Source organism: Oncorhynchus nerka, linkage group LG24 (assembly GCF_034236695.1).
Source record: "Oncorhynchus nerka isolate Pitt River linkage group LG24, Oner_Uvic_2.0, whole genome shotgun sequence".
Classification (NCBI taxonomy): domain Eukaryota; kingdom Metazoa; phylum Chordata; class Actinopteri; order Salmoniformes; family Salmonidae; genus Oncorhynchus; species Oncorhynchus nerka.
In genome coordinates this window covers 97,047,796-97,074,030 of record NC_088419.1, presented here as the reverse complement: position 1 = coordinate 97,074,030, position 26,235 = coordinate 97,047,796, and the positions used below count along the sequence as shown (strand labels likewise).

At 38.5% G+C, this 26,235-nt stretch overlaps 1 protein-coding gene across 6 annotated transcripts in view; it reads right to left on the bottom strand.

The window, feature by feature from the left end:
- LOC115127418 (tumor protein 63-like) overlaps positions 1-26,235 on the bottom strand; it is a 214,352-nt gene that overhangs the window by 37,343 nt on the left and 150,774 nt on the right. For all 6 annotated transcript variants that reach the window (XM_065009365.1, XM_065009361.1, XM_065009360.1 and 3 more), the window contains one exon: positions 16,463-16,649. In XM_065009365.1, the coding sequence (XP_064865437.1) occupies positions 16,463-16,649 (187 nt within the window). The remainder of the gene's footprint in view (positions 1-16,462; positions 16,650-26,235) is intronic.

Below are 26,235 nucleotides of genomic sequence, written 5' to 3'. Positions count from 1 at the left end.
AATGACATGGTAAAGACTAGTTAATAAGGTCATGGTAAAGGCTAGTTAATAAGGTCATGGTAAAGACTAGTTAATAAGGTCATGGTAAAGACTAGTTAATAAGGTCATGGTAAAGACTAGTTAATAAGGACATGGTAAAGACTAGTTAATAATGACATTGGTAAAGACTAGTTAATAATGACATGGTAAAGACTAGTTAATAAGGTCATGGTAAAGACTAGTTAATAACGACTAGTTAATAATGACATGGTAAAGACTAGTTAATAACGACATGGTAAAGACTAGTTAATAACGACATGGTAAAGACTAGTTAATAATGACATGGTAAAGGCTAGTTAATAAGGTCATGGTAAAGACTAGTTAATAACGACATGGTAAAGACTAGTTAATAACGACATGGTAAAGGCTAGTTAATAATGACATGGTAAAGACTAGTTAATAATGACATTGTAAAGACTAGTTAATAATGACATGGTAAAGGCTAGTTAATAATGACATGGTAAAGACTAGTTAATAACGACTAGTTAATAACGACATGGTAAAGACTAGTTAATAACGACATGGTAAAGGCTAGTTAATAATGACATGGTAAAGACTAGTTAATAAGGTCATGGTAAAGGCTAGTTAATACGGTCATGGTAAAGGCTAGTTAATAAGGTCATGGTAAAGACTAGTTAATATGGTAAAAGACTAGACTAGTTAATAACGACATGGTAAAGACTAGTTAAAGACTAGTTAATAATGACATAGTTAATAATGGTAAATAATGACTAGTTAATAAGGTCATGGTAAAGACTAGTTAATAATGACATGGTAAAGACTAGTTAATAACAACATGGTAAAGACTAGTTAATAATGACATGGTAAAGACTAGTTAATAACGACTAGTTAATAACGACATGGTAAAGACTAGTTAATAACACGACATGGTAAAGACTAGTTAATAACGACTAGTTAATAACGTCATGGTAAAGACTAGTTAATAACGACATGGTAAAGACTAGTTAATAATGCCATGGTAAAGACTAGTTAATAATGACATGGTAAAGACTAGTTAATAAGGTCATGGTAAAGACTAGTTAATAATGACATGGTAAAGACTAGTTAATAACAACATGGTAAAGACTAGTTAATAACAACATGGTAAAGACTAGTTAATAACAACATGGTAAAGACTAGTTAATAATGACATGGTAAAGGCTAGTTAATAAGGTCATGGTAAAGGCTAGTTAATAAGGTCATGGTAAAGACTAGTTAATAATGACATGGTAAAGACTAGTTAATAAGGTCATGGTAAAGACTAGTTAATAACAACATGGTAAAGACTAGTTAATAACAACATGGTAAAGACTAGTTAATAACAACATGGTAAAGACTAGTTAATAACAACATGGTAAAGACTAGTTAATAATGACTAGTTAATAAGGTCATGGTAAAGACTAGTTAATAAGGTCATGGTAAAGACTAGTTAATAAGGTCATGGTAAAGACTAGTTAATAAGGACATGGTAAAGACTAGTTAATAACGACATGGTAAAGACTAGTTAATAAGGTCATGGTAAAGACTAGTTAATAACGACTAGTTAATAAGGTCATGGTAAAGGCTAGTTAATAATGTCATGGTAAAGACTAGTTAATAATGACATGGTAAAGACTAGTTAATAAGGTCATGGTAAAGGCTAGTTAATAAGGTCATGGTAAAGACTAGTTAATAAGGTCATGGTAAAGACTAGTTAATAAGGTCATGGTAAAGACTAGTTAATAAGGACATGGTAAAGACTAGTTAATAATGACATGGTAAAGACTAGTTAATAAGGTCATGGTAAAGGCTAGTTAATAAGGTCATGGTAAAGACTAGTTAATAAGGTCATGGTAAAGACTAGTTAATAAGGTCATGGTAAAGACTAGTTAATAAGGACATGGTAAAGACTAGTTAATAATGACATTGGTAAAGACTAGTTAATAATGACATGGTAAAGACTAGTTAATAAGGTCATGGTAAAGACTAGTTAATAACGACTAGTTAATAATGACATGGTAAAGACTAGTTAATAACGACATGGTAAAGACTAGTTAATAACGACATGGTAAAGACTAGTTAATAATGACATGGTAAAGGCTAGTTAATAAGGTCATGGTAAAGACTAGTTAATAACGACATGGTAAAGACTAGTTAATAATGACATGGTAAAGACTAGTTAATAAGGTCATGGTAAAGGCTAGTTAATAAGGTCATGGTAAAGACTAGTTAATAATGACATGGTAAAGACTAGTTAATAAGGTCATGGTAAAGACTAGTTAATAATGACATGGTAAAGACTAGTTAATAAGGTCATGGTAAAGACTAGTTAATAAGGTCATGGTAAAGACTAGTTAATAAGGTCATGGTAAAGGCTAGTTAACAAGGTCATGGTAAAGGCTAGTTAATAAGGTCATGGTAAAGGCTAGTTAATAAGGTCATGGTAAAGACTAGTTAATAAGGTCATGGTAAAGACTAGTTAATAACGACATGGTAAAGACTAGTTAATAACGACATGGTAAAGACTAGTTAATAACGACATGGTAAAGACTAGTTAATAACGACATGGTAAAGACTAGTTAATAATGACATGGTAAAGGCTAGTTAATAAGGTCATGGTAAAGACTAGTTAATAACGACATGGTAAAGACTAGTTAATAACGACATGGTAAAGACTAGTTAATAACGACATGGTAAAGGCTAGTTAATAATGACATGGTAAAGACTAGTTAATAATGACATTGTAAAGACTAGTTAATAATGACATGGTAAAGGCTAGTTAATAATGACATGGTAAAGACTAGTTAATAACGACTAGTTAATAACGACATGGTAAAGACTAGTTAATAACGACATGGTAAAGGCTAGTTAATAATGACATGGTAAAGACTAGTTAATAAGGTCATGGTAAAGGCTAGTTAATACGGTCATGGTAAAGGCTAGTTAATAAGGTCATGGTAAAGACTAGTTAATAATGACATGGTAAAGACTAGTTAATAACGACTAGTTAATAACGACATGGTAAAGACTAGTTAATAACGACTAGTTAATCACGACATGGTAAAGACTAGTTAATAACGACTAGTTAATAACGTCATGGTAAAGACTAGTTAATAACGACATGGTAAAGACTAGTTAATAATGACATGGTAAAGACTAGTTAATAATGACATGGTAAAGACTAGTTAATAAGGTCATGGTAAAGACTAGTTAATAACAACATGGTAAAGACTAGTTAATAACAACATGGTAAAGACTAGTTAATAACAACATGGTAAAGACTAGTTAATAATGACATGGTAAAGGCTAGTTAATAAGGTCATGGTAAAGGCTAGTTAATAAGGTCATGGTAAAGACTAGTTAATAATGACATGGTAAAGACTAGTTAATAAGGTCATGGTAAAGACTAGTTAATAACAACATGGTAAAGACTAGTTAATAACAACATGGTAAAGACTAGTTAATAACAACATGGTAAAGACTAGTTAATAACAACATGGTAAAGACTAGTTAATAATGACTAGTTAATAAGGTCATGGTAAAGACTAGTTAATAAGGTCATGGTAAAGACTAGTTAATAAGGACATGGTAAAGACTAGTTAATAAGGACATGGTAAAGACTAGTTAATAATGACATGGTAAAGACTAGTTAATAAGACATTGTAAAGACTAGTTAATAATGACATGTAAAGACTAGTTAATAATGACATGGTAAAGACTAGTTAATAATGACTAGTTAATAACGACATGGTAAAGACTAGTTAATAAGGTCATGGTAAAGGCTAGTTAATAATGACATGGTAAAGACTAGTTAATAAGGTCATGGTAAAGGCTAGTTAATAAGGTCATGGTAAAGACTAGTTAATAAGGTCATGGTAAAGACTAGTTAATAATGACATGGTAAAGACTAGTTAATAAGACTAGTTAATAACGACATGGTAAAGACTAGTTAATAATGTTAATCATGGTAAAGACTAGTTAATAACGACTAGTTAATAACGTCATGGTAAAGACTAGTTAATAACGACATGGTAAAGACTAGTTAATAATGACATGGTAAAGACTAGTTAATAATGACATGGTAAAGACTAGTTAATAAGGTCATGGTAAAGACTAGTTAATAACAACATGGTAAAGACTAGTTAATAACAACATGGTAAAGACTAGTTAATAACAACATGGTAAAGACTAGTTAATAATGACATGGTAAAGGCTAGTTAATAAGGTCATGGTAAAGACTAGTTAATAATGGTACATGGTAAAGACTAGTTAATAAGGTCATGGTAAAGACTAGTTAATAACAACATGGTAAAGACTAGTTAATAACAACATGGTAAAGACTAGTTAATAACAACATGGTAAAGACTAGTTAATAACAACATGGTAAAGACTAGTTAATAATGACTAGTTAATAAGGTCATGGTAAAGACTAGTTAATAAGGTCATGGTAAAGACTAGTTAATAAGGTCATGGTAAAGACTAGTTAATAAGGACATGGTAAAGACTAGTTAATAACGACATGGTAAAGACTAGTTAATAAGTCATGGTAAAGACTAGTTAATAACGACAGTTAATAAGGTAAAAGACTAGTTAATAATGTCATGGTAAAGACTAGTTAATAATGACATGGTAAAGACTAGTTAATAAGGTCATGGTAAAGGCTAGTTAATAAGGTCATCGTAAAGACTAGTTAATAAGGTCATGGTAAAGACTAGTTAATAAGGTCATGGTAAAGACTAGTTAATAAGGACATGGTAAAGACTAGTTAATAATGACATTGGTAAAGACTAGTTAATAATGACATGGTAAAGACTAGTTAATAAGGTCATGGTAAAGACTAGTTAATAACGACTAGTTAATAATGACATGGTAAAGACTAGTTAATAACGACATGGTAAAGGCTAGTTAATAATGTCATGGTAAAGACTAGTTAATAAGGTCATGGTAAAGACTAGTTAATAATGACATGGTAAAGACTAGTTAATACGGTCATGGTAAAGGCTAGTTAATAAGGTCATGGTAAAGACTAGTTAATAATGACATGGTAAAGACTAGTTAATAACGACTAGTTAATAACGACATGGTAAAGACTAGTTAATAACGACTAGTTAATCACGACATGGTAAAGACTAGTTAATAATAACATGGTAAAGACTAGTTAATAACGACATGGTAAAGACTAGTTAATAATGACATGGTAAAGACTAGTTAATAATGACATGGTAAAGACTAGTTAATAAGGTCATGGTAAAGACTAGTTAATAACAACATGGTAAAGACTAGTTAATAACAACATGGTAAAGACTAGTTAATAACAACATGGTAAAGACTAGTTAATAATGACATGGTAAAGACTAGTTAATAAGGTCATGGTAAAGGCTAGTTAATAAGGTCATGGTAAAGACTAGTTAATAATGACATGGTAAAGACTAGTTAATAAGGTCATGGTAAAGACTAGTTAATAACAACATGGTAAAGACTAGTTAATAACAACATGGTAAAGACTAGTTAATAACAACATGGTAAAGACTAGTTAATAACAACATGGTAAAGACTAGTTAATAATGACTAGTTAATAAGGTCATGGTAAAGACTAGTTAATAAGGTCATGGTAAAGACTAGTTAATAAGGTCATGGTAAAGACTAGTTAATAAGGACATGGTAAAGACTAGTTAATAACGACATGGTAAAGACTAGTTAATAAGGTCATGGTAAAGACTAGTTAATAACGAGTTAATAAGGTCATGGTAAAGACTAGTTAATAATGTCATGGTAAAGACTAGTTAATAATGACATGGTAAAGACTAGTTAATAAGGTCATGGTAAAGGCTAGTTAATAAGGTCATGGTAAAGACTAGTTAATAAGGTCATGGTAAAGACTAGTTAATAAGGTCATGGTAAAGACTAGTTAATAAGGACATGGTAAAGACTAGTTAATAATGACATTGGTAAAGACTAGTTAATAATGACATGGTAAAGACTAGTTAATAAGGTCATGGTAAAGACTAGTTAATAAGACATGTTAATAATGACATGGTAAAGACTAGTTAATAACGACATGGTAAAGGCTAGTTAATAATGTCATGGTAAAGACTAGTTAATAAGGTCATGGTAAAGACTAGTTAATAATGACATGGTAAAGACTAGTTAATAAGGTCATGGTAAAGACTAGTTAATAATGACATGGTAAAGACTAGTTAATAAGGTCATGGTAAAGACTAGTTAATAATGACATGGTAAAGGCTAGTTAACAAGGTCATGGTAAAGGCTAGTTAATAAGGTCATGGTAAAGACTAGTTAATAACAACATGGTAAAGACTACTTAATAAGGTCATGGTAAAGACTAGTTAATAACGACTAGTTAATAAGGTCATGGTAAAGGCTAGTTAATAAGGTCATGGTAAAGACTAGTTAATAAGGACATGGTAAAGACTAGTTAATAATGACATTGGTAAAGACTAGTTAATAATGACATGGTAAAGACTAGTTAATAAGGTCATGGTAAAGACTAGTTAATAACGACTAGTTAATAATGACATGGTAAAGACTAGTTAATAACGACATGGTAAAGGCTAGTTAATAATGTCATGGTAAAGACTAGTTAATAACGACATGGTAAAGGCTAGTTAATACGGTCATGGTAAAGACTAGTTAATAAGGACATGGTAAAGACTAGTTAATAATGACATGGTAAAGACTAGTTAATAACAACATGGTAAAGACTAGTTAATAATGACATTGTAAAGACTAGTTAATAATGACATGGTAAAGACTAGTTAATAATGACATGGTAAAGGCTAGTTAATAACGACATGGTAAAGACTAGTTAATAAGGTCATGGTAAAGACTAGTTAATAATGACATTAATAACGTTAATAAAGACTAGTTAATAACGACTAGTTAATCACGACATGGTAAAGACTAGTTAATAATGACTAGTTAATAAGGTCATGGTAAAGACTAGTTAATAAGGTCATGGTAAAGACTAGTTAATAATGACATGGTAAAGACTAGTTAATAATGACATGGTAAAGACTAGTTAATAAGGTCATGGTAAAGACTAGTTAATAAGGTCATGGTAAAGACTAGTTAATAACAACATGGTAAAGACTAGTTAATAACAACATGGTAAAGACTAGTTAATAACAACATGGTAAAGACTAGTTAATAATGACATGGTAAAGGCTAGTTAATAAGGTCATGGTAAAGGCTAGTTAATAAGGTCATGGTAAAGACTAGTTAATAACAACATGGTAAAGACTAGTTAATAACAACATGGTAAAGACTAGTTAATAACAACATGGTAAAGACTAGTTAATAATGACTAGTTAATAACGACATGGTAAAGACTAGTTAATAAGGTCATGGTAAAGACTAGTTAATAACGACTAGTTAATAAGGTCATGGTAAAGACTAGTTAATAACGACATGGTAAAGACTAGTTAATAACGACATGGTAAAGACTAGTTAATAATGACATGGTAAAGGCTAGTTAATAAGGTCATGGTAAAGACTAGTTAATAACGACATGGTAAAGACTAGTTAATAATGACATGGTAAAGACTAGTTAATAAGGTCATGGTAAAGGCTAGTTAATAAGGTCATGGTAAAGACTAGTTAATAATGACATGGTAAAGACTAGTTAATAAGGTCATGGTAAAGACTAGTTAATAATGACATGGTAAAGACTAGTTAATAAGGTCATGGTAAAGACTAGTTAATAAGGTCATGGTAAAGACTAGTTAATAATGACATGGTAAAGGCTAGTTAACAAGGTCATGGTAAAGGCTAGTTAATAAGGTCATGGTAAAGGCTAGTTAATAAGGTCATGGTAAAGACTAGTTAATAACGACATGGTAAAGACTAGTTAATAACGACATGGTAAAGACTAGTTAATAACGACATGGTAAAGACTAGTTAATAACGACATGGTAAAGACTAGTTAATAATGACATGGTAAAGGCTAGTTAATAAGGTCATGGTAAAGACTAGTTAATAACGACATGGTAAAGACTAGTTAATAACGACATGGTAAAGGCTAGTTAATACGGTCATGGTAAAGACTAGTTAATAACGACATGGTAAAGACTAGTTAATAACGACATGGTAAAGGCTAGTTAATAATGACATGGTAAAGACTAGTTAATAATGACATTGTAAAGACTAGTTAATAATGACATGGTAAAGGCTAGTTAATAATGACATGGTAAAGACTAGTTAATAACGACTAGTTAATAACGACATGGTAAAGACTAGTTAATAACGACATGGTAAAGGCTAGTTAATAATGACATGGTAAAGACTAGTTAATAAGGTCATGGTAAAGGCTAGTTAATACGGTCATGGTAAAGGCTAGTTAATAAGGTCATGGTAAAGACTAGTTAATAATGACATGGTAAAGACTAGTTAATAACGACTAGTTAATAACGACATGGTAAAGACTAGTTAATAACGACTAGTTAATCACGACATGGTAAAGACTAGTTAATAACGACTAGTTAATAACGTCATGGTAAAGACTAGTTAATAACGACATGGTAAAGACTAGTTAATAATGACATGGTAAAGACTAGTTAATAATGACATGGTAAAGACTAGTTAATAAGGTCATGGTAAAGACTAGTTAATAACAACATGGTAAAGACTAGTTAATAACAACATGGTAAAGACTAGTTAATAACAACATGGTAAAGACTAGTTAATAATGACATGGTAAAGGCTAGTTAATAAGGTCATGGTAAAGGCTAGTTAATAAGGTCATGGTAAAGACTAGTTAATAATGACATGGTAAAGACTAGTTAATAAGGTCATGGTAAAGACTAGTTAATAACAACATGGTAAAGACGAGTTAATAACAACATGGTAAAGACTAGTTAATAACAACATGGTAAAGACTAGTTAATAACAACATGGTAAAGACTAGTTAATAATGACTAGTTAATAAGGTCATGGTAAAGACTAGTTAATAAGGTCATGGTAAAGACTAGTTAATAAGGTCATGGTAAAGACTAGTTAATAAGGACATGGTAAAGACTAGTTAATAACGACATGGTAAAGACTAGTTAATAAGGTCATGGTAAAGACTAGTTAATAACGACTAGTTAATAAGGTCATGGTAAAGGCTAGTTAATAATGTCATGGTAAAGACTAGTTAATAATGACATGGTAAAGACTAGTTAATAAGGTCATGGTAAAGGCTAGTTAATAAGGTCATCGTAAAGACTAGTTAATAAGGTCATGGTAAAGACTAGTTAATAAGGTCATGGTAAAGACTAGTTAATAAGGACATGGTAAAGACTAGTTAATAAGGTCATGGTAAAGACTAGTTAATAATGACATGGTAAAGACTAGTTAATAATGACATGGTAAAGACTAGTTAATAACAAGTTAATAATGACATGGTAAAGACTAGTTAATAATGACATGGTAAAGACTAGTTAATAAGGTCATGGTAAAGACTAGTTAATAATGTCATGGTAAAGACTAGTTAATAATGTCATGGTAAAGACTAGTTAATAAGGTCATGGTAAAGACTAGTTAATAACAACATGGTAAAGACTAGTTAATAAGGTCATGGTAAAGACTAGTTAATAACGACATAGTTAATAAATAACAACATGGTAAAGGCTAGTTAATAAGGTCATAAAGACTAGTTAATAACAACATGGTAAAGACTAGTTAATAAGGACATGGTAAAGACTAGTTAATAATGACATTAATAAGGTAAAGACTAGTTAATAAGGTCATGGTAAAGACTAGTTAATAAGGTCATGGTAAAGACTAGTTAATAATGACATGGTAAAGACTAGTTAATAATGACATGGTAAAGACTAGTTAATAAGGACATGGTAAAGACTAGTTAATAATAGTCATGGTAAAGACTAGTTAATAACGACATGGTAAAGACTAGTTAATAATGTCATGGTAAAGACTAGTTAATAAGGGTAAAGGCAGTTAATAAGGTAAAAGACTAGTTAATAAGGACATGGTAAAGACTAGTTAATAATGACATGGTAAAGACTAGTTAATAATGACATGGTAAAGACTAGTTAATAATGACATGGTAAAGACTAGTTAATAATGACATGGTAAAGGCTAGTTAATAATGACATGGTAAAGACTAGTTAATAACGACTAGTTAATAACGACATGGTAAAGACTAGTTAATAACGACATGGTAAAGGCTAGTTAATAATGACATGGTAAAGACTAGTTAATAATGACATGGTAAAGACTAGTTAATAACGACTAGTTAATCACGACATGGTAAAGACTAGTTAATAACGACTAGTTAATAACGTCATGGTAAAGACTAGTTAATAACGACATGGTAAAGACTAGTTAATAAGGTCATGGTAAAGACTAGTTAATAATGACATGGTAAAGGCTAGTTAATAAGGTCCTGGTAAAGGCTAGTTAATAATGACATGGTAAAGACTAGTTAATAAGGTCATGGTAAAGACTAGTTAATAAGGTCATGGTAAAGACTAGTTAATAATGACATGGTAAAGACTAGTTAATAAGGTCATGGTAAAGGCTAGTTAATACGGTCATGGTAAAGACTAGTTAATAACGACATGGTAAAGACTAGTTAATAAGGTCATGGTAAAGACTAGTTAATAAGGTCATGGTAAAGACTAGTTAATAAGGTCATGGTAAAGACTAGTTAATAAGGTCATGGTAAAGACCAGTTAATAATGACATGGTAAAGACTAGTTAATAAGGACATGGTAAAGACTAGTTAATAAGGTCATGGTAAAGACTAGTTAATAATGACATGGTAAAGACTAGTTAATAAGGTCATGGTAAAGACTAGTTAATAACGACTAGTTAATAATGACATGGTAAAGACTAGTTAATAACGACATGGTAAAGGCTAGTTAATAATGTCATGGTAAAGACTAGTTAATAAGGTCATGGTAAAGACTAGTTAATAATGACATGGTAAAGACTAGTTAATAAGGTCATGGTAAAGACTAGTTAATAATGACATGGTAAAGACTAGTTAATAAGGTCATGGTAAAGACTAGTTAATAATGACATGGTAAAGGCTAGTTAACAAGGTCATGGTAAAGGCTAGTTAATAAGGTCATGGTAAAGACTAGTTAATAACAACATGGTAAAGACTACTTAATAAGGTCATGGTAAAGGCTAGTTAATAAGGACTAGTTAATAAGGTCATGGTAAAGACTAGTTAATAAGGTAAAAGACTAGTTAATAATGACATTGGTAAAGACTAGTTAATAATGACATGGTAAAGACTAGTTAATAAGATCATGGTAAAGACTAGTTAATAACGACTAGTTAATAATGACATGGTAAAGACTAGTTAATAACGACATGGTAAAGGCTAGTTAATAATGTCATGGTAAAGACTAGTTAATAACGACATGGTAAAGGCTAGTTAATACGGTCATGGTAAAGACTAGTTAATAAGGACATGGTAAAGACTAGTTAATAACGACATGGTAAAGGCTAGTTAATAATGACATGGTAAAGACTAGTTAATAATGACATTGTAAAGACTAGTTAATAATGACATGGTAAAGACTAGTTAATAATGACATGGTAAAGGCTAGTTAATAATGACATGGTAAAGACTAGTTAATAACGACTAGTTAATAACGACATGGTAAAGACTAGTTAATAACGACATGGTAAAGGCTAGTTAATAATGACATGGTAAAGACTAGTTAATAATGACATGGTAAAGACTAGTTAATAAGGTTAATAACATGGTAAAGACTAGTTAATAAATGACAGTTAATCACGACATGTAAAGACTAGTTAATAACGACTAGTTAATAACGTCATGGTAAAGACTAGTTAATAACGACATGGTAAAGACTAGTTAATAAGGTCATGGTAAAGACTAGTTAATAATGACATGGTAAAGGCTAGTTAATAAGGTCCTGGTAAAGGCTAGTTAATAATGACATGGTAAAGACTAGTTAATAAGGTCATGGTAAAGACTAGTTAATAAGGTCATGGTAAAGACTAGTTAATAATGACATGGTAAAGACTAGTTAATAAGGTCATGGTAAAGGCTAGTTAATACGGTCATGGTAAAGACTAGTTAATAACGACATGGTAAAGACTAGTTAATAAGGTCATGGTAAAGACTAGTTAATAAGGTCATGGTAAAGACTAGTTAATAAGGTCATGGTAAAGACTAGTTAATAAGGTCATGGTAAAGACTAGTTAATAAGGTCATGGTAAAGACCAGTTAATAATGACATGGTAAAGACTAGTTAATAACGACATGGTAAAGACTAGTTAATAACGACTAGTTAATAAGGTCATGGTAAAGATTAGTTAATAATGTCATGGTAAAGACTAGTTAATAAGGTCATGGTAAAGGCTAGTTAATAAGGTCATGGTAAAGACTAGTTAATAACGACTAGTTAATAATGTCATGGTAAAGATTAGTTAATAATGTCATGGTAAAGGCTAGTTAATAATGACATGGTAAAGACTAGTTAATAATGACATTGTAAAGACTAGTTAATAATGACATGGTAAAGACTAGTTAATAATGACATGGTAAAGGCTAGTTAATAAGGTCATGGTAAAGACTAGTTAATAAGGTCATGGTAAAGACTAGTTAATAAGGTCATGGTAAAGACTAGTTAATAAGGTCATGGTAAAGACTAGTTAATAAGGTCATGGTAAAGACTAGTTAATAAGGTCATGGTAAAGACTAGTTAATAACGACTAGTTAATAAGGTCATGGTAAAGGCTAGTTAATAAGGTCATGGTAAAGGCTAGTTAATACGGTCATGGTAAAGACTAGTTAATAACGACATGGTAAAGACTAGTTAATAATGACATGGTAAAGGCTAGTTAATAATGACATGGTAAGGACTAGTTAATAAGGTCATGGTAAAGACTAGTTAATAAGGTCATGGTAAAGGCTAGTTAATACGGTCATGGTAAAGGCTAGTTAATAAGGTCATGGTAAAGACTAGTTAATAAGGTCGACTAGTTAATAACGACATGGTAAAGACTAGTTAATAATAGTTAATAACATGGTAAAGACTAGTTAATAACGACTAGTTAATAACGACATGGTAAAGACTAGTTAATAACGACTAGTTAATAACGTCATGGTAAAGACTAGTTAATAAATGTTAATATGGTAAAGACTAGTTAATAAGGTCATGGTAAAGACTAGTTAATAATGTCATGGTAAAGACTAGTTAATAACGACTAGTTAATAAATCACATGGTAAAGACTAGTTAATAAGGACTAGTTAATCACAGTTACATGGTAAAGACTAGTTAATAACGACTAGTTAATAACGCGTCATGGTAAAGACTAGTTAATAACGACATGGTAAAGGCTAGTTAATAAGGTCATGGTAAAGGCTAGTTAATAATGACATGGTAAAGAATAGTTAATAAGGTCATGGTAAAGACTAGTTAATAAGGTCATGGTAAAGACTAGTTAATAATGACATGGTAAAGACTAGTTAATAAGGTCATGGTAAAGGCTAGTTAATACGGTCATGGTAAAGACTAGTTAATAACGACATGGTAAAGACTAGTTAATAAGGTCATGGTAAAGACTAGTTAATAATGACATGGTAAAGGCTAGTTAATAAGGTCATGGTAAAGACTAGTTAATAAGGTCATGGTAAAGACTAGTTAATAAGGTCATGGTAAAGACTAGTTAATAATGACATGGTAAAGACTAGTTAATAACGACATGGTAAAGACTAGTTAATAACGACTAGTTAATAAGGTCATGGTAAAGATTAGTTAATAATGTCATGATAAAGACTAGTTAATAAGGTCATGGTAAAGGCTAGTTAATAAGGTCATGGTAAAGACTAGTTAATAACGACTAGTTAATAATGTCATGGTAAAGATTAGTTAATAATGTCATGGTAAAGGCTAGTTAATAATGACATGGTAAAGACTAGTTAATAATGACATTGTAAAGACTAGTTAATAATGACATGGTAAAGACTAGTTAATAATGACATGGTAAAGGCTAGTTAATAAGGTCATGGTAAAGACTAGTTAATAAGGTCATGGTAAAGACTAGTTAATAAGGTCATGGTAAAGACTAGTTAATAAGGTCATGGTAAAGACTAGTTAATAAGGTCATGGTAAAGACTAGTTAATAACGACTAGTTAATAAGGTCATGGTAAAGGCTAGTTAATAATGTCATGGTAAAGACTAGTTAATAAGGTCATGGTAAAGGCTAGTTAATAAGGTCATGGTAAAGACTAGTTAATAAGGTCATGGTAAAGACTAGTTAATAAGGTCATGGTAAAGACTAGTTAATAAGGACATGGTAAAGACTAGTTAATAATGACATTGGTAAAGACTAGTTAATAATGACATTGGTAAAGACTAGTTAATAAGGTCATGGTAAAGACTAGTTAATAATGTCATGGTAAAGACTAGTTAATAACGACTAGTTAATAACGACATGGTAAAGACTAGTTAATAACGACTAGTTAATCACGACATGGTAAAGACTAGTTAATAACGACTAGTTAATAACGTCATGGTAAAGACTAGTTAATAACGACATGGTAAAGGCTAGTTAATAAGGTCATGGTAAAGGCTAGTTAATAATGACATGGTAAAGAATAGTTAATAAGGTCATGGTAAAGACTAGTTAATAAGGTCATGGTAAAGACTAGTTAATAATGACATGGTAAAGACTAGTTAATAAGGTCATGGTAAAGGCTAGTTAATACGGTCATGGTAAAGACTAGTTAATAACGACATGGTAAAGACTAGTTAATAAGGTCATGGTAAAGACTAGTTAATAATGACATGGTAAAGGCTAGTTAATAAGGTCATGGTAAAGACTAGTTAATAAGGTCATGGTAAAGACTAGTTAATAAGGTCATGGTAAAGACTAGTTAATAATGACATGGTAAAGACTAGTTAATAACGACATGGTAAAGACTAGTTAATAACGACTAGTTAATAAGGTCATGGTAAAGATTAGTTAATAATGTCATGATAAAGACTAGTTAATAAGGTCATGGTAAAGGCTAGTTAATAAGGTCATGGTAAAGACTAGTTAATAACGACTAGTTAATAATGTCATGGTAAAGATTAGTTAATAATGTCATGGTAAAGGCTAGTTAATAATGACATGGTAAAGACTAGTTAATAATGACATTGTAAAGACTAGTTAATAATGACATGGTAAAGACTAGTTAATAATGACATGGTAAAGGCTAGTTAATAAGGTCATGGTAAAGACTAGTTAATAAGGTCATGGTAAAGACTAGTTAATAAGGTCATGGTAAAGACTAGTTAATAAGGTCATGGTAAAGACTAGTTAATAAGGTCATGGTAAAGACTAGTTAATAACGACTAGTTAATAAGGTCATGGTAAAGGCTAGTTAATAATGTCATGGTAAAGACTAGTTAATAAGGTCATGGTAAAGGCTAGTTAATAAGGTCATGGTAAAGACTAGTTAATAAGGTCATGGTAAAGACTAGTTAATAAGGTCATGGTAAAGACTAGTTAATAAGGACATGGTAAAGACTAGTTAATAATGACATTGGTAAAGACTAGTTAATAATGACATTGGTAAAGACTAGTTAATAAGGTCATGGTAAAGACTAGTTAATAATGACATGGTAAAGGCTAGTTAATAACGACTAGTTAATAAGGTCATGGTAAAGACTAGTTAATAAGGTCATGGTAAAGACTAGTTAATAACGACTAGTTAATAAGGTCATGGTAAAGGCTAGTTAATAAGGTCATGGTAAAGGCTAGTTAATACGGTCATGGTAAAGACTAGTTAATAACGACATGGTAAAGACTAGTTAATAATGACATGGTAAAGGCTAGTTAATAATGACATGGTAAAGACTAGTTAATAAGGTCATGGTAAAGACTAGTTAATAAGGTCATGGTAAAGGCTAGTTAATACGGTCATGGTAAAGGCTAGTTAATAAGGTCATGGTAAAGACTAGTTAATAACGACTAGTTAATAACGACATGGTAAAGACTAGTTAATAACGACTAGTTAATAACGTCATGGTAAAGACTAGTTAATAACGACTAGTTAATAACGACATGGTAAAGACTAGTTAATAACTACTAGTTAATAACGTCATGGTAAAGACTAGTTAATAACGACTAGTTAATAACGACATGGTAAAGACTAGTTAATAAGGTCATGGTAAAGACTAGTTAATAATGTCATGGTAAAGACTAGTTAATAATGACATGGTAAAGAAGAGTTAATAAGGTCATGGTGCAGGAAGCATCTGGGAGGGCTAAGAAACGCTTATATTTCTGTTCCCTGTTTATATTGATATAAGAGAAATAGTTTTTCTGTAGTGCTTTAGGAGAGGGGGACATACATCAACTCACTAACCATCACTGAAGTCAACAACAGTGTGCCACTTTTATTGTTCATTTAGGAGAGAGACACATAACTAACTAACTAACTAACTAACCGTCGTTGAACTCGCGGCTGAGCTCGTGGTTGGGGCATCGTTTGACCACCTCGGTGACGTGCTCTGCCTTCTTGTAAACGGGCATGGCTCTGATGACGGCGCCCTGCGGGGGGTTGGTCAGCACCTTGATCTGGATGGGACACGTCTTGGCGATCTGACAGTACAGCTTCTTCAGTTCTGTAGAGTACTGGAGAGACAGAGGACAGGTCAGTACTGGAGAGACTGAGGACAGGTCAGTACTGGAGAGACTGAGGACAGGTCAGTACTGGAGAGACTGAGGACAGGTCAGTACTGGAGAGACAGAGGACAGGTCAGTACTGGAGAGACAGAGGACAGGTCAGTACTGGAGAGACTGAGGACAGGTCAGTACTGGAGAGACTGAGGACAGGTCAGTACTGGAGAGACAGAGGACAGGTCAGTACTGGAGAGACTGAGGACAGGTCAGTACTGGAGAGACTGAGGACAGGTCAGTACTGGAGAGACAGAGGACAGGTCAGTACTGGAGAGACTGAGGACAGGTCAGTACTGGAGAGACAGAGGACAGGTCAGTACTGGAGAGACTGAGGACAGGTCAGTACTGGAGAGACTGAGGACAGGTCAGTACTGGAGAGACAGAGGACAGGTCAGTACTGGAGAGACTGAGGACAGGTCAGTACTGGAGAGACTGAGGACAGGTCAGTACTGGAGAGACAGAGGAAAGGTCAGTACTGGAGAGACAGAGGACAGGTCAGTACTGGAGAGACTGAGGACAGGTCAGTACTGGAGAGACTGAGGACAGGTCAGTACTGGAGAGACTGAGGACAGGTCAGTACTGGAGAGACTGAGGACAGGTCAGTACTGGAGAGACTGAGGACAGGTCAGTACTGGAGAGACTGAGGACAGGTCAGTACTGGAGAGACTGAGGACAGGTCAGTACTGGAGAGACAGAGGACAGGTCAGTACTGGAGAGACTGAGGACAGGTCAGTACTGGAGAGACTGAGGACAGGTCAGTCTGGAGAGACTGAGACAGGTCAGTACTGGAGAGACTGAGGTCAGTACTGGAGAGACTGAGGACAGGTCAGTACTGGAGAGACTGAGGACAGGTCAGTACTGGAGAGACTGAGGACAGGTCAGTACTGGAGAGACTGAGGACAGGTCAGCACTGGAGAGACTGAGGACAGGTCAGTACTGGGGAGACTGAGGACAGGTCAGTACTGGAGAGACTGAGGACAGGTCAGTACTGGAGAGAGACAGAGGACAGGTCAGTACTGGAGAGAGAGAGAGGACAGGTCAGTACTGGAGAGGACAGGTCAGTACTGGAGAGAGACTGAGGACAGGTCAGTACTGCAGAGAGACTGAGGACAGGTCAGTACTGCAGAGAGACTGAGGACAGGTCAGTACTACAGAGAGACTGAGGACAGGTCAGTACTGCAGAGAGACTGAGGACAGGTCAGTACTGGAGAGACTGAGGACAGGTCAGTACTGGAGAGACAGAGGACAGGTCAGTACTGGAGAGAGACAGAGGACAGGTCAGTACTGGAGAGAGACAGAGGACAGGTCAGTACTGGAGAGACAGAGGACAGGTCAGTACTGGAGAGACAGAGGACAGGTCAGTACTGGAGAGACAGAGGACAGGTCAGTACTGGAGAGACTGAGGACAGGTCAGTACTGGAGAGACTGAGGACAGGTCAGTACTGGAGAGACAGAGGACAGGTCAGTACTGGAGAGACTGAGAGGACTGAGGACAGGTCACTGGAGAGAGACAGAGGACAGGTCAGTACTGGAGAGACAGAGGACAGGTCAGTACTGCAGAGAGACAGAGGACAGGTCAGTACTGCAGAGAGACTGAGGACAGGTCAGTACTGCAGAGAGACTGAGGACAGGTCAGTACTGGAGAGACTGAGGACAGGTCAGTACTGGAGAGACAGGTCAGTACTGGAGAGACTGAGGACAGGTCAGTACTGGAGAGAGACTGAGACAGGTCAGTACTGGAGAGAGACTGAGGACAGGTCAGTACTGGAGAGGACAGGTCAGTACTGGAGAGAGACAGAGGACAGGTCAGTACTGGAGAGACTGAGGACAGGTCAGTACTGGAGAGACAGAGGACAGGTCAGTACTGGAGAGACAGAGGACAGGTCAGTACTGGAGAGAGACAGAGGACAGGTCAGTACTGGAGAGAGACAGAGGACAGGTCAGTACTGGAGAGAGACAGAGGACAGGTCAGTACTGGAGAGAGACAGAGGACAGGTCAGTACTGGAGAGAGACAGAGGACAGGTCAGTACTGGAGAGAGACAGAGGACAGGTCAGTACTGGAGAGAGACAGAGGACAGGTCAGTACTGGAGAGAGACAGAGGACAGGTCAGTACTGGAGAGACTGTGGACAGGTCAGTACTGGAGAGACTGTGGACAGGTCAGTACTGGAGAGACAGAGGACAGGTCAGTACTGGAGAGAGACAGAGGACAGGTCAGTACTGGAGAGACAGAGGACAGGTCAGTACTGGAGAGACAGAGGACAGGTCAGTACTGGAGAGGACAGGTCAGTACTGGAGAAGACAGGTCAGTACTGGAGAGACAGAGGACAGGTCAGTACTGGAGAGACAGAGGACAGGTCAGTACTGGAGAGACAGAGGCCAGGTCAGTACTGGAGAGAGACAGAGGACAGGTCAGTACTGGAGAGACAGAGGACAGGTCAGTACTGGAGAGGACAGGTCAGTACTGGAGAGAGACAGAGGACAGGTCAGTACTGCAGAGACAGAGGACAGGTCAGTACTGCAGAGAGACAGGTTGAAATACACAGGTCAGTACTGGAGAGACAGAGGACAGGTCAGTACTGGAGAGAGACAGAGGACAGGTCAGTACTGGAGAGAGACTGAGGACAGGTCAGTACTGCAGAGAGACAGAGGACAGGTCAGTACTGTAGAGAGACAGAGGACAGGTCAGTACTGGAGAGACAGAGGACAGGTCAGTACTGGAGAGAGACAGAGGACAGGTCAGTACTGGAGAGACTGAGGACAGGTCAGTACTGGAGAGAGACAGAGGACAGGTCAGTACTGGAGAGACAGAGGACAGGTCAGTACTGGAGAGAGACAGAGGACAGGTCAGTACTGGAGAGAGACTGAGGACAGGTCAGTACTGGAGAGACTGAGGACAGGTCAGTACTGGAGAGACTGAGGACAGGTCAGTACTGGAGAGACTGAGGACAGGTCAGTACTGGAGAGACTGAGGACAGGTCAGTACTGGAGAGACTGAGGACAGGTCAGTACTGGAGAGAGACAGAGGACAGATCAGTACTGGAGAGAGACAGAGGACAGGTCAGTACTGGAGAGAGACTGAGGACAGGTCAGTACTGCAGAGAGACAGAGGACAGGTCAGTACTGCAGAGAGACAGAGGACAGGTCAGTACTGGAGAGAGACAGAGGACAGGTCAGTACTGGAGAGACAGAGGACAGGTCAGTACTGCAGAGAGACTGAGGACAGGTCAGTACTGCAGAGAGACTGAGGACAGGTCAGTACTGGAGAGAGACAGAGGACAGGTCAGTACTGGAGAGACTGTGGACAGGTCAGTACTGGAGAGACTGTGGACAGGTCAGTACTGGAGAGACAGAGGACAGGTCAGTACTGGAGAGAGACAGAGGACAGGTCAGTACTGGAGAGACAGAGGACAGGTCAGTACTGGAGAGACAGAGGACAGGTCAGTACTGGAGAGGACAGGTCAGTACTGGAGAAGACAGGTCAGTACTGGAGAGACAGAGGACAGGTCAGTACTGGAGAGACAGAGGACAGGTCAGTACTGGAGAGACAGAGGCCAGGTCAGTACTGGAGAGAGACAGAGGACAGGTCAGTACTGGAGAGACAGAGGACAGGTCAGTACTGGAGAGGACAGGTCAGTACTGGAGAGAGACAGAGGACAGGTCAGTACTGCAGAGACAGAGGACTGGTCAGTACTGCAGAGAGACAGAGGACAGGTCAGTACTGGAGAGACAGAGGACAGGTCAGTACTGGAGAGACAGAGGACAGGTCAGTACTGGAGAGAGACTGAGGACAGGTCAGTACTGGAGAGACTGAGGACAGGTCAGTACTGGAGAGACTGAGGACAGGTCAGTACTGGAGAGACTGAGGACAGGTCAGTACTGGAGAGACTGAGGACAGGTCAGTACTGGAGAGAGACAGAGGACAGGTCAGTACTGCAGAGAGACAGAGGACAGGTCAGTACTGCAGAGAGACTGAGGACAGGTCAGTACTGCAGAGAGACTGAGGACAGGTCAGTACTGCAGAGAGACTGAGGACAGGTCAGTACTGGAGAGACTGAGGACAGGTCAGTACTGGAGAGACTGAGGACAAGTCAGTACTGGAGAGAGACTGAGGACAGGTCAGTACTGGAGAGAGACTGAGGACAGGTCAGTACTGGAGAGGACAGGTCAGTACTGGAGAGAGACAGAGGACAGGTCAGTACTGGAGAGACTGAGGACAGGTCAGTACTGGAGAGACAGAGGACAGGTCAGTACTGGAGAGACAGAGGACAGGTCAGTACTGGAGAGAGACAGAGGACAGGTCAGTACTGGAGAGAGACAGAGGACAGGTCAGTACTGGAGAGAGACAGAGGACAGGTCAGTACTGGAGAGAGACAGAGGACAGGTCAGTACTGGAGAGAGACAGAGGACAGGTCAGTACTGGAGAGAGACAGAGGACAGGTCAGTACTGGAGAGAGACAGAGGACAGGTCAGTACTGGAGAGAGACAGAGGACAGGTCAGTACTGGAGAGACTGTGGACAGGTCAGTACTGGAGAGACTGTGGACAGGTCAGTACTGGAGAGAGACAGAGGACAGGTCAGTACTGGAGAGACAGAGGACAGGTCAGTACTGGAGAGACAGAGGACAGGTCAGTACTGGAGAGGACAGGTCAGTACTGGAGAAGACAGGTCAGTACTGGAGAGACAGAGGACAGGTCAGTACTGGAGAGACAGAGGACAGGTCAGTACTGGAGAGACAGAGGCCAGGTCAGTACTGGAGAGAGACAGAGGACAGGTCAGTACTGGAGAGACAGAGGACAGGTCAGTACTGGAGAGGACAGGTCAGTACTGGAGAGAGACAGAGGACAGGTCAGTACTGGAGAGACAGAGGACAGGTCAGTACTGCAGAGACAGGTTGAAATACACAGGTCAGTACTGGAGAGACAGAGGACAGGTCAGTACTGGAGAGAGACAGAGGACAGGTCAGTACTGGAGAGAGACAGAGGACAGGTCAGTACTGCAGAGAGACAGAGGACAGGTCAGTACTGGAGAGACAGAGGACAGGTCAGTACTGGAGAGACAGAGGACAGGTCAGTACTGGAGAGAGACAGAGGACAGGTCAGTACTGGAGAGACTGAGGACAGGTCAGTACTGGAGAGACAGAGGACAGGTCAGTACTGGAGAGACAGAGACAGGTCAGTACTGGAGAGAGACAGAGGACAGGTCAGTACTGCAGAGACAGAGGACAGGTCAGTACTGGAGAGACTGAGGACAGGTCAGTACTGGAGAGACTGAGGACAGGTCAGTACTGGAGAGACTGAGGACAGGTCAGTACTGGAGAGACTGAGGACAGGTCAGTACTGGAGAGACTGAGGACAGGTCAGTACTGGAGAGAGACAGAGGACAGATCAGTACTGGAGAGAGACAGAGGACAGGTCAGTACTGGAGAGAGACTGAGGACAGGTCAGTACTGCAGAGAGACAGAGGACAGGTCAGTACTGCAGAGAGACAGAGGACAGGTCAGTACTGCAGAGAGACAGGTTGAAATACACAGGTCAGTACTGCAGAGAGACAGAGGACAGGTCAGTACTGCAGAGAGACTGAGGACAGGTCAGTACTGCAGAGAGACTGAGGACAGGTCAGTACTGCAGAGAGACTGAGGACAGGTCAGTACTGGAGAGAGACAGGTTGAAATACACAGGTCAGTACTGCAGAGAGACAGGTGGAAATACACAGGTCAGTACTGCAGAGACAGAGGACAGGTCAGTACTGGAGAGAGACAGAGGACAGGTCAGTACTGGAGAGAGACAGAGGACAGGTCAGTACTGGAGAGAGACTGAGGACAGGTCAGTACTGGAGAGAGACAGAGGACAGGTCAGTACTGGAGAGAGACAGAGGACAGGTCAGTACTGCAGAGACAGAGGACAGGTCAGTACTGCAGAGAGACAGAGGACAGGTCAGTACTGGAGAGAGACTGAGGACAGGTCAGCACTGCAGAGACTGAGGACAGGTCAGTACTGGAGAGAGACTGAGGACAGGTCAGTACTGGAGAGAGACAGGTTGAAATACACAGGTCAGTACTGCAGAGAGACAGGTGGAAATACACAGGTCAGTACTGCAGAGACAGAGGACAGGTCAGTACTGGAGAGAGACAGAGGACAGGTCAGTACTGGAGAGAGACAGAGGACAGGTCAGTACTGGAGAGACAGAGGACAGGTCAGTACTGGAGAGAGACAGAGGACAGGTCAGTACTGGAGAGAGACAGAGGACAGGTCAGTACTGCAGAGACAGAGGACAGGTCAGTACTGCAGAGAGACAGAGGACAGGTCAGTACTGGAGAGAGACTGAGGACAGGTCAGCACTGCAGAGACTGAGGACAGGTCAGTACTGGAGAGACAGAGTGGTTACGTCTAGCTAGGTGCAGTACAGAGAGACAGGTTGAAATACACAGGTCAGTACTGCAGGAGGGAGACAAGTTAAAATATAATACAATATACTAGAATAGAATTAATAACAGTGAGCTTATAACCAAATATAATCAACACATTATAGATTATAGCCTTCAAAACAAATGTCAATAGTACAAGTTAACATCTGTTGCCTAGTAACCCTTCTGTTAACAGGCTTAGCAGTGCCTTTAAAAACATCTGTTGCCTAGTAACCCTTCTGTTAACAGGCTTAGCAGTGCCTTTAAAAACATCTGTTGCCTAGTAACCCTTCAGTTAACAGGCTTAGCAGTGCCTTTAAAAACATCTGTTGCCTAGTAACCCTTCAGTTAACAGGCTTAGCAGTGCCTTTAAAAACATCTGTTGCCTAGTAACCCTTCTGTTAACAGGCTTAGCAGTGCCTTTAAAAACATCAGTTGCCGAGTAACCCTTCTGTTAACAGGCTTAGCAGTGCCTTTAAAAACATCTGTTGCCTAGTAACCCTTCAGTTAACAGGCTTAGCAGTGCCTTTAAAAACATCTGTTGCCTAGTAACCCTTCTGTTAACAGGCTTAGCAGTGCCTTTAAAACCATCAGTTGCCGAGTAACCCTTCTGTTTTTCCCTGGAGCACAGAGGGTTAAAGACAGGCTTGTGATTATGGTACACACACACACACACACACACACACACACACACACACACACACACACACACACACACACACACACACACACACACACACACACTCTCTCTCCATCATCATAGGGATTTGTGTTGAGGCCAGGGTGTATGTGGATAGATGATACACACCTAGTTAATGTCTCTTGGTATATAGTGAGCTCCGGGGCAGGAGCCAGGCACTTCCAGAGGAGTGGTGCCGTAATTAACTGCCCTGCCTTCACTCTGGGCCTGGTTTTCACCTCTCATCTTCAAGATTAGGGGACAGTGTTTCCATTCCGGAGGTTACTTAACTAGCACTTAACTCCGTGACGCTGTGTTGTATTTGGTCGTGCTGTATGATGCTGTCTTAACGATGAGGTCAGAGACAAAGATGAGGTTTGCAACATCCTGAACCTTACTTCCTGTCTGACACAGCGTCTGACTAAAGTTGATGCATCGACCACAGGAATGGAAGCGTCCTGACAGGAAGTGCTGCGCCACTAACAGCCACTCAGAAGTTGAATCCTGGGTTGGGCGGTATCCGGATGTTCATACCGTTTCTGTACCGAATCCACACACAAGGGGCATTATTTAAACTATGATTTATATTGTTTTTAAGCAACAACAACAACAAAACTATTTCGGCAACAGGGATCTCAAACCAGGAAGTGGATTGAATGTCTCAGCTGTAACCATGAAGCTTGACAGCAAGCGTCATGCTCCACCAACTGAGCAACAACTGAGCAACACAGGACCTTCCAAATGCATGCCTGGAGCAACCCGAGTTGAATATAATGTATTAGATTTCTTATAGTTATACTTCAATTATACACGGAACAAAAATATAAACGCAACATGTAAAGTGTTGGTCCCATGTTTCATGATCTGAAATAAAAGATCCCAAGACATTTTCCGTAAGCACAAAAAAACTTATTTCTCTCAAATTCTGTGCACAAATGTGTTTATGTCCCTGTCAGTGAGCATTTCTCCTTTTGCCAAGATAATCCCTACTACACCTGACAGGTGTGGCATATCAAGAAGCTGAGTATTACACAGGTGCACCTTGTGCTGGGGACTATAAATGGCCACTCTAAATTGTGCCGTTTGGTCACACAACACAATGCCACAGATGTCTCAAGTTTTAAGTTTTTGAGTTTTGACTGCCGGAATGTCCACCAGAGATGTTGTCAGAGAATGTAATGTTAATTTCTATACCGTAAGCCGCATCCAACATCCTTTTACAGAATTTGACAGTATGTCCAACTGGCCTCAAAAACACAGACTACGTGTATGGCGATTTGCGGTTTGCTGATGTCAACAGAGGGCCCCACGGTGGAGGTGGGGTTATGGTATGGACAGAGGGCCCCACGGTGGAGGTAGGGTTATGGTATGAGCAGAGGGCCCCATGGTGGAGGTAGGGTTATGGTATGGACAGAGGGCCCCATGGTGGAGGTGGGGTTATGGTATGAACAGAGGGCCCCATGGTGGTGGTAGGGTTATGGTATGGGCAGAGAGCCCCATGGTGGAGGTAGGGTTATGGTATGGGCAGAGGGCCCCATGGTGGAGGTAGGGTTATGGTATGGGCAGAGAGCCCCATGGTGGAGGTAGGGTTATGGTATGGGCAGAGGGCCCCATGGTGGTGGTAGGGTTATGGTATTGGCAGAGAGCCCCATGGTGGAGGTGGGGTTATGGTATGGACAGAGGGCCCCATGGTGGTGGTGGGGTTATGGTATGGACAGAGGGCCCCATGGTGGTGGTAGGGTTATGGTATGGACAGAGGGCCCCATGGTGGTGGTAGGGTTATGGTATGGACAGAGGGCCCCATGGTGGTGGTAGGGTTATGGTATGGGCAGGCATAAGCTACGGCCAATGAACACAATTGCATTTTATCAATGGCAATTTGAATGCACAGAGATACCGTGACGAGATCCTAAGGTCCATTGTCGTGCCATTCATCCTCCTCCATCACCTCATGTTTCAGCATGATCATTTATTTATTTATTTGTTATTTTACCAAGTAAGTTGACTGAAAACACATTCTCATTTGCAGCAACGACCTGGGGAATAGCTACAGGGGAGAGGAGGGGGATGAATGAGCCAATTGTAAACTGGGGATTATTAGGTGACCGTGATGGTTTGAGGGCCAGATTGGGAATTTAGCCAGGACACCGGGGTTAACACCCCTACTCTTACGATAAATGCCATGGGATCTTTAATGACCTTCAGAGAGTCAGGACACCCGTTTAACATCCCATCCAAAAGTGTGCCTCCTACTGGCCCTCCAACACCACTTCCAGCAGCATCTGGTCTCCCATCCAGGGACTGACCAGGACCGACCCTGCTTAGCTTCAGAAGCAAACCAGCAGTGGTATGCAGGGTGGTATGTTGCTGGTATATTGCATGGCCCCATTTCACAAGGATCTGTACTTATTTCCTGGAAGCTGAAAATATCCCAGTTCTTCCATGGCCTGAATACT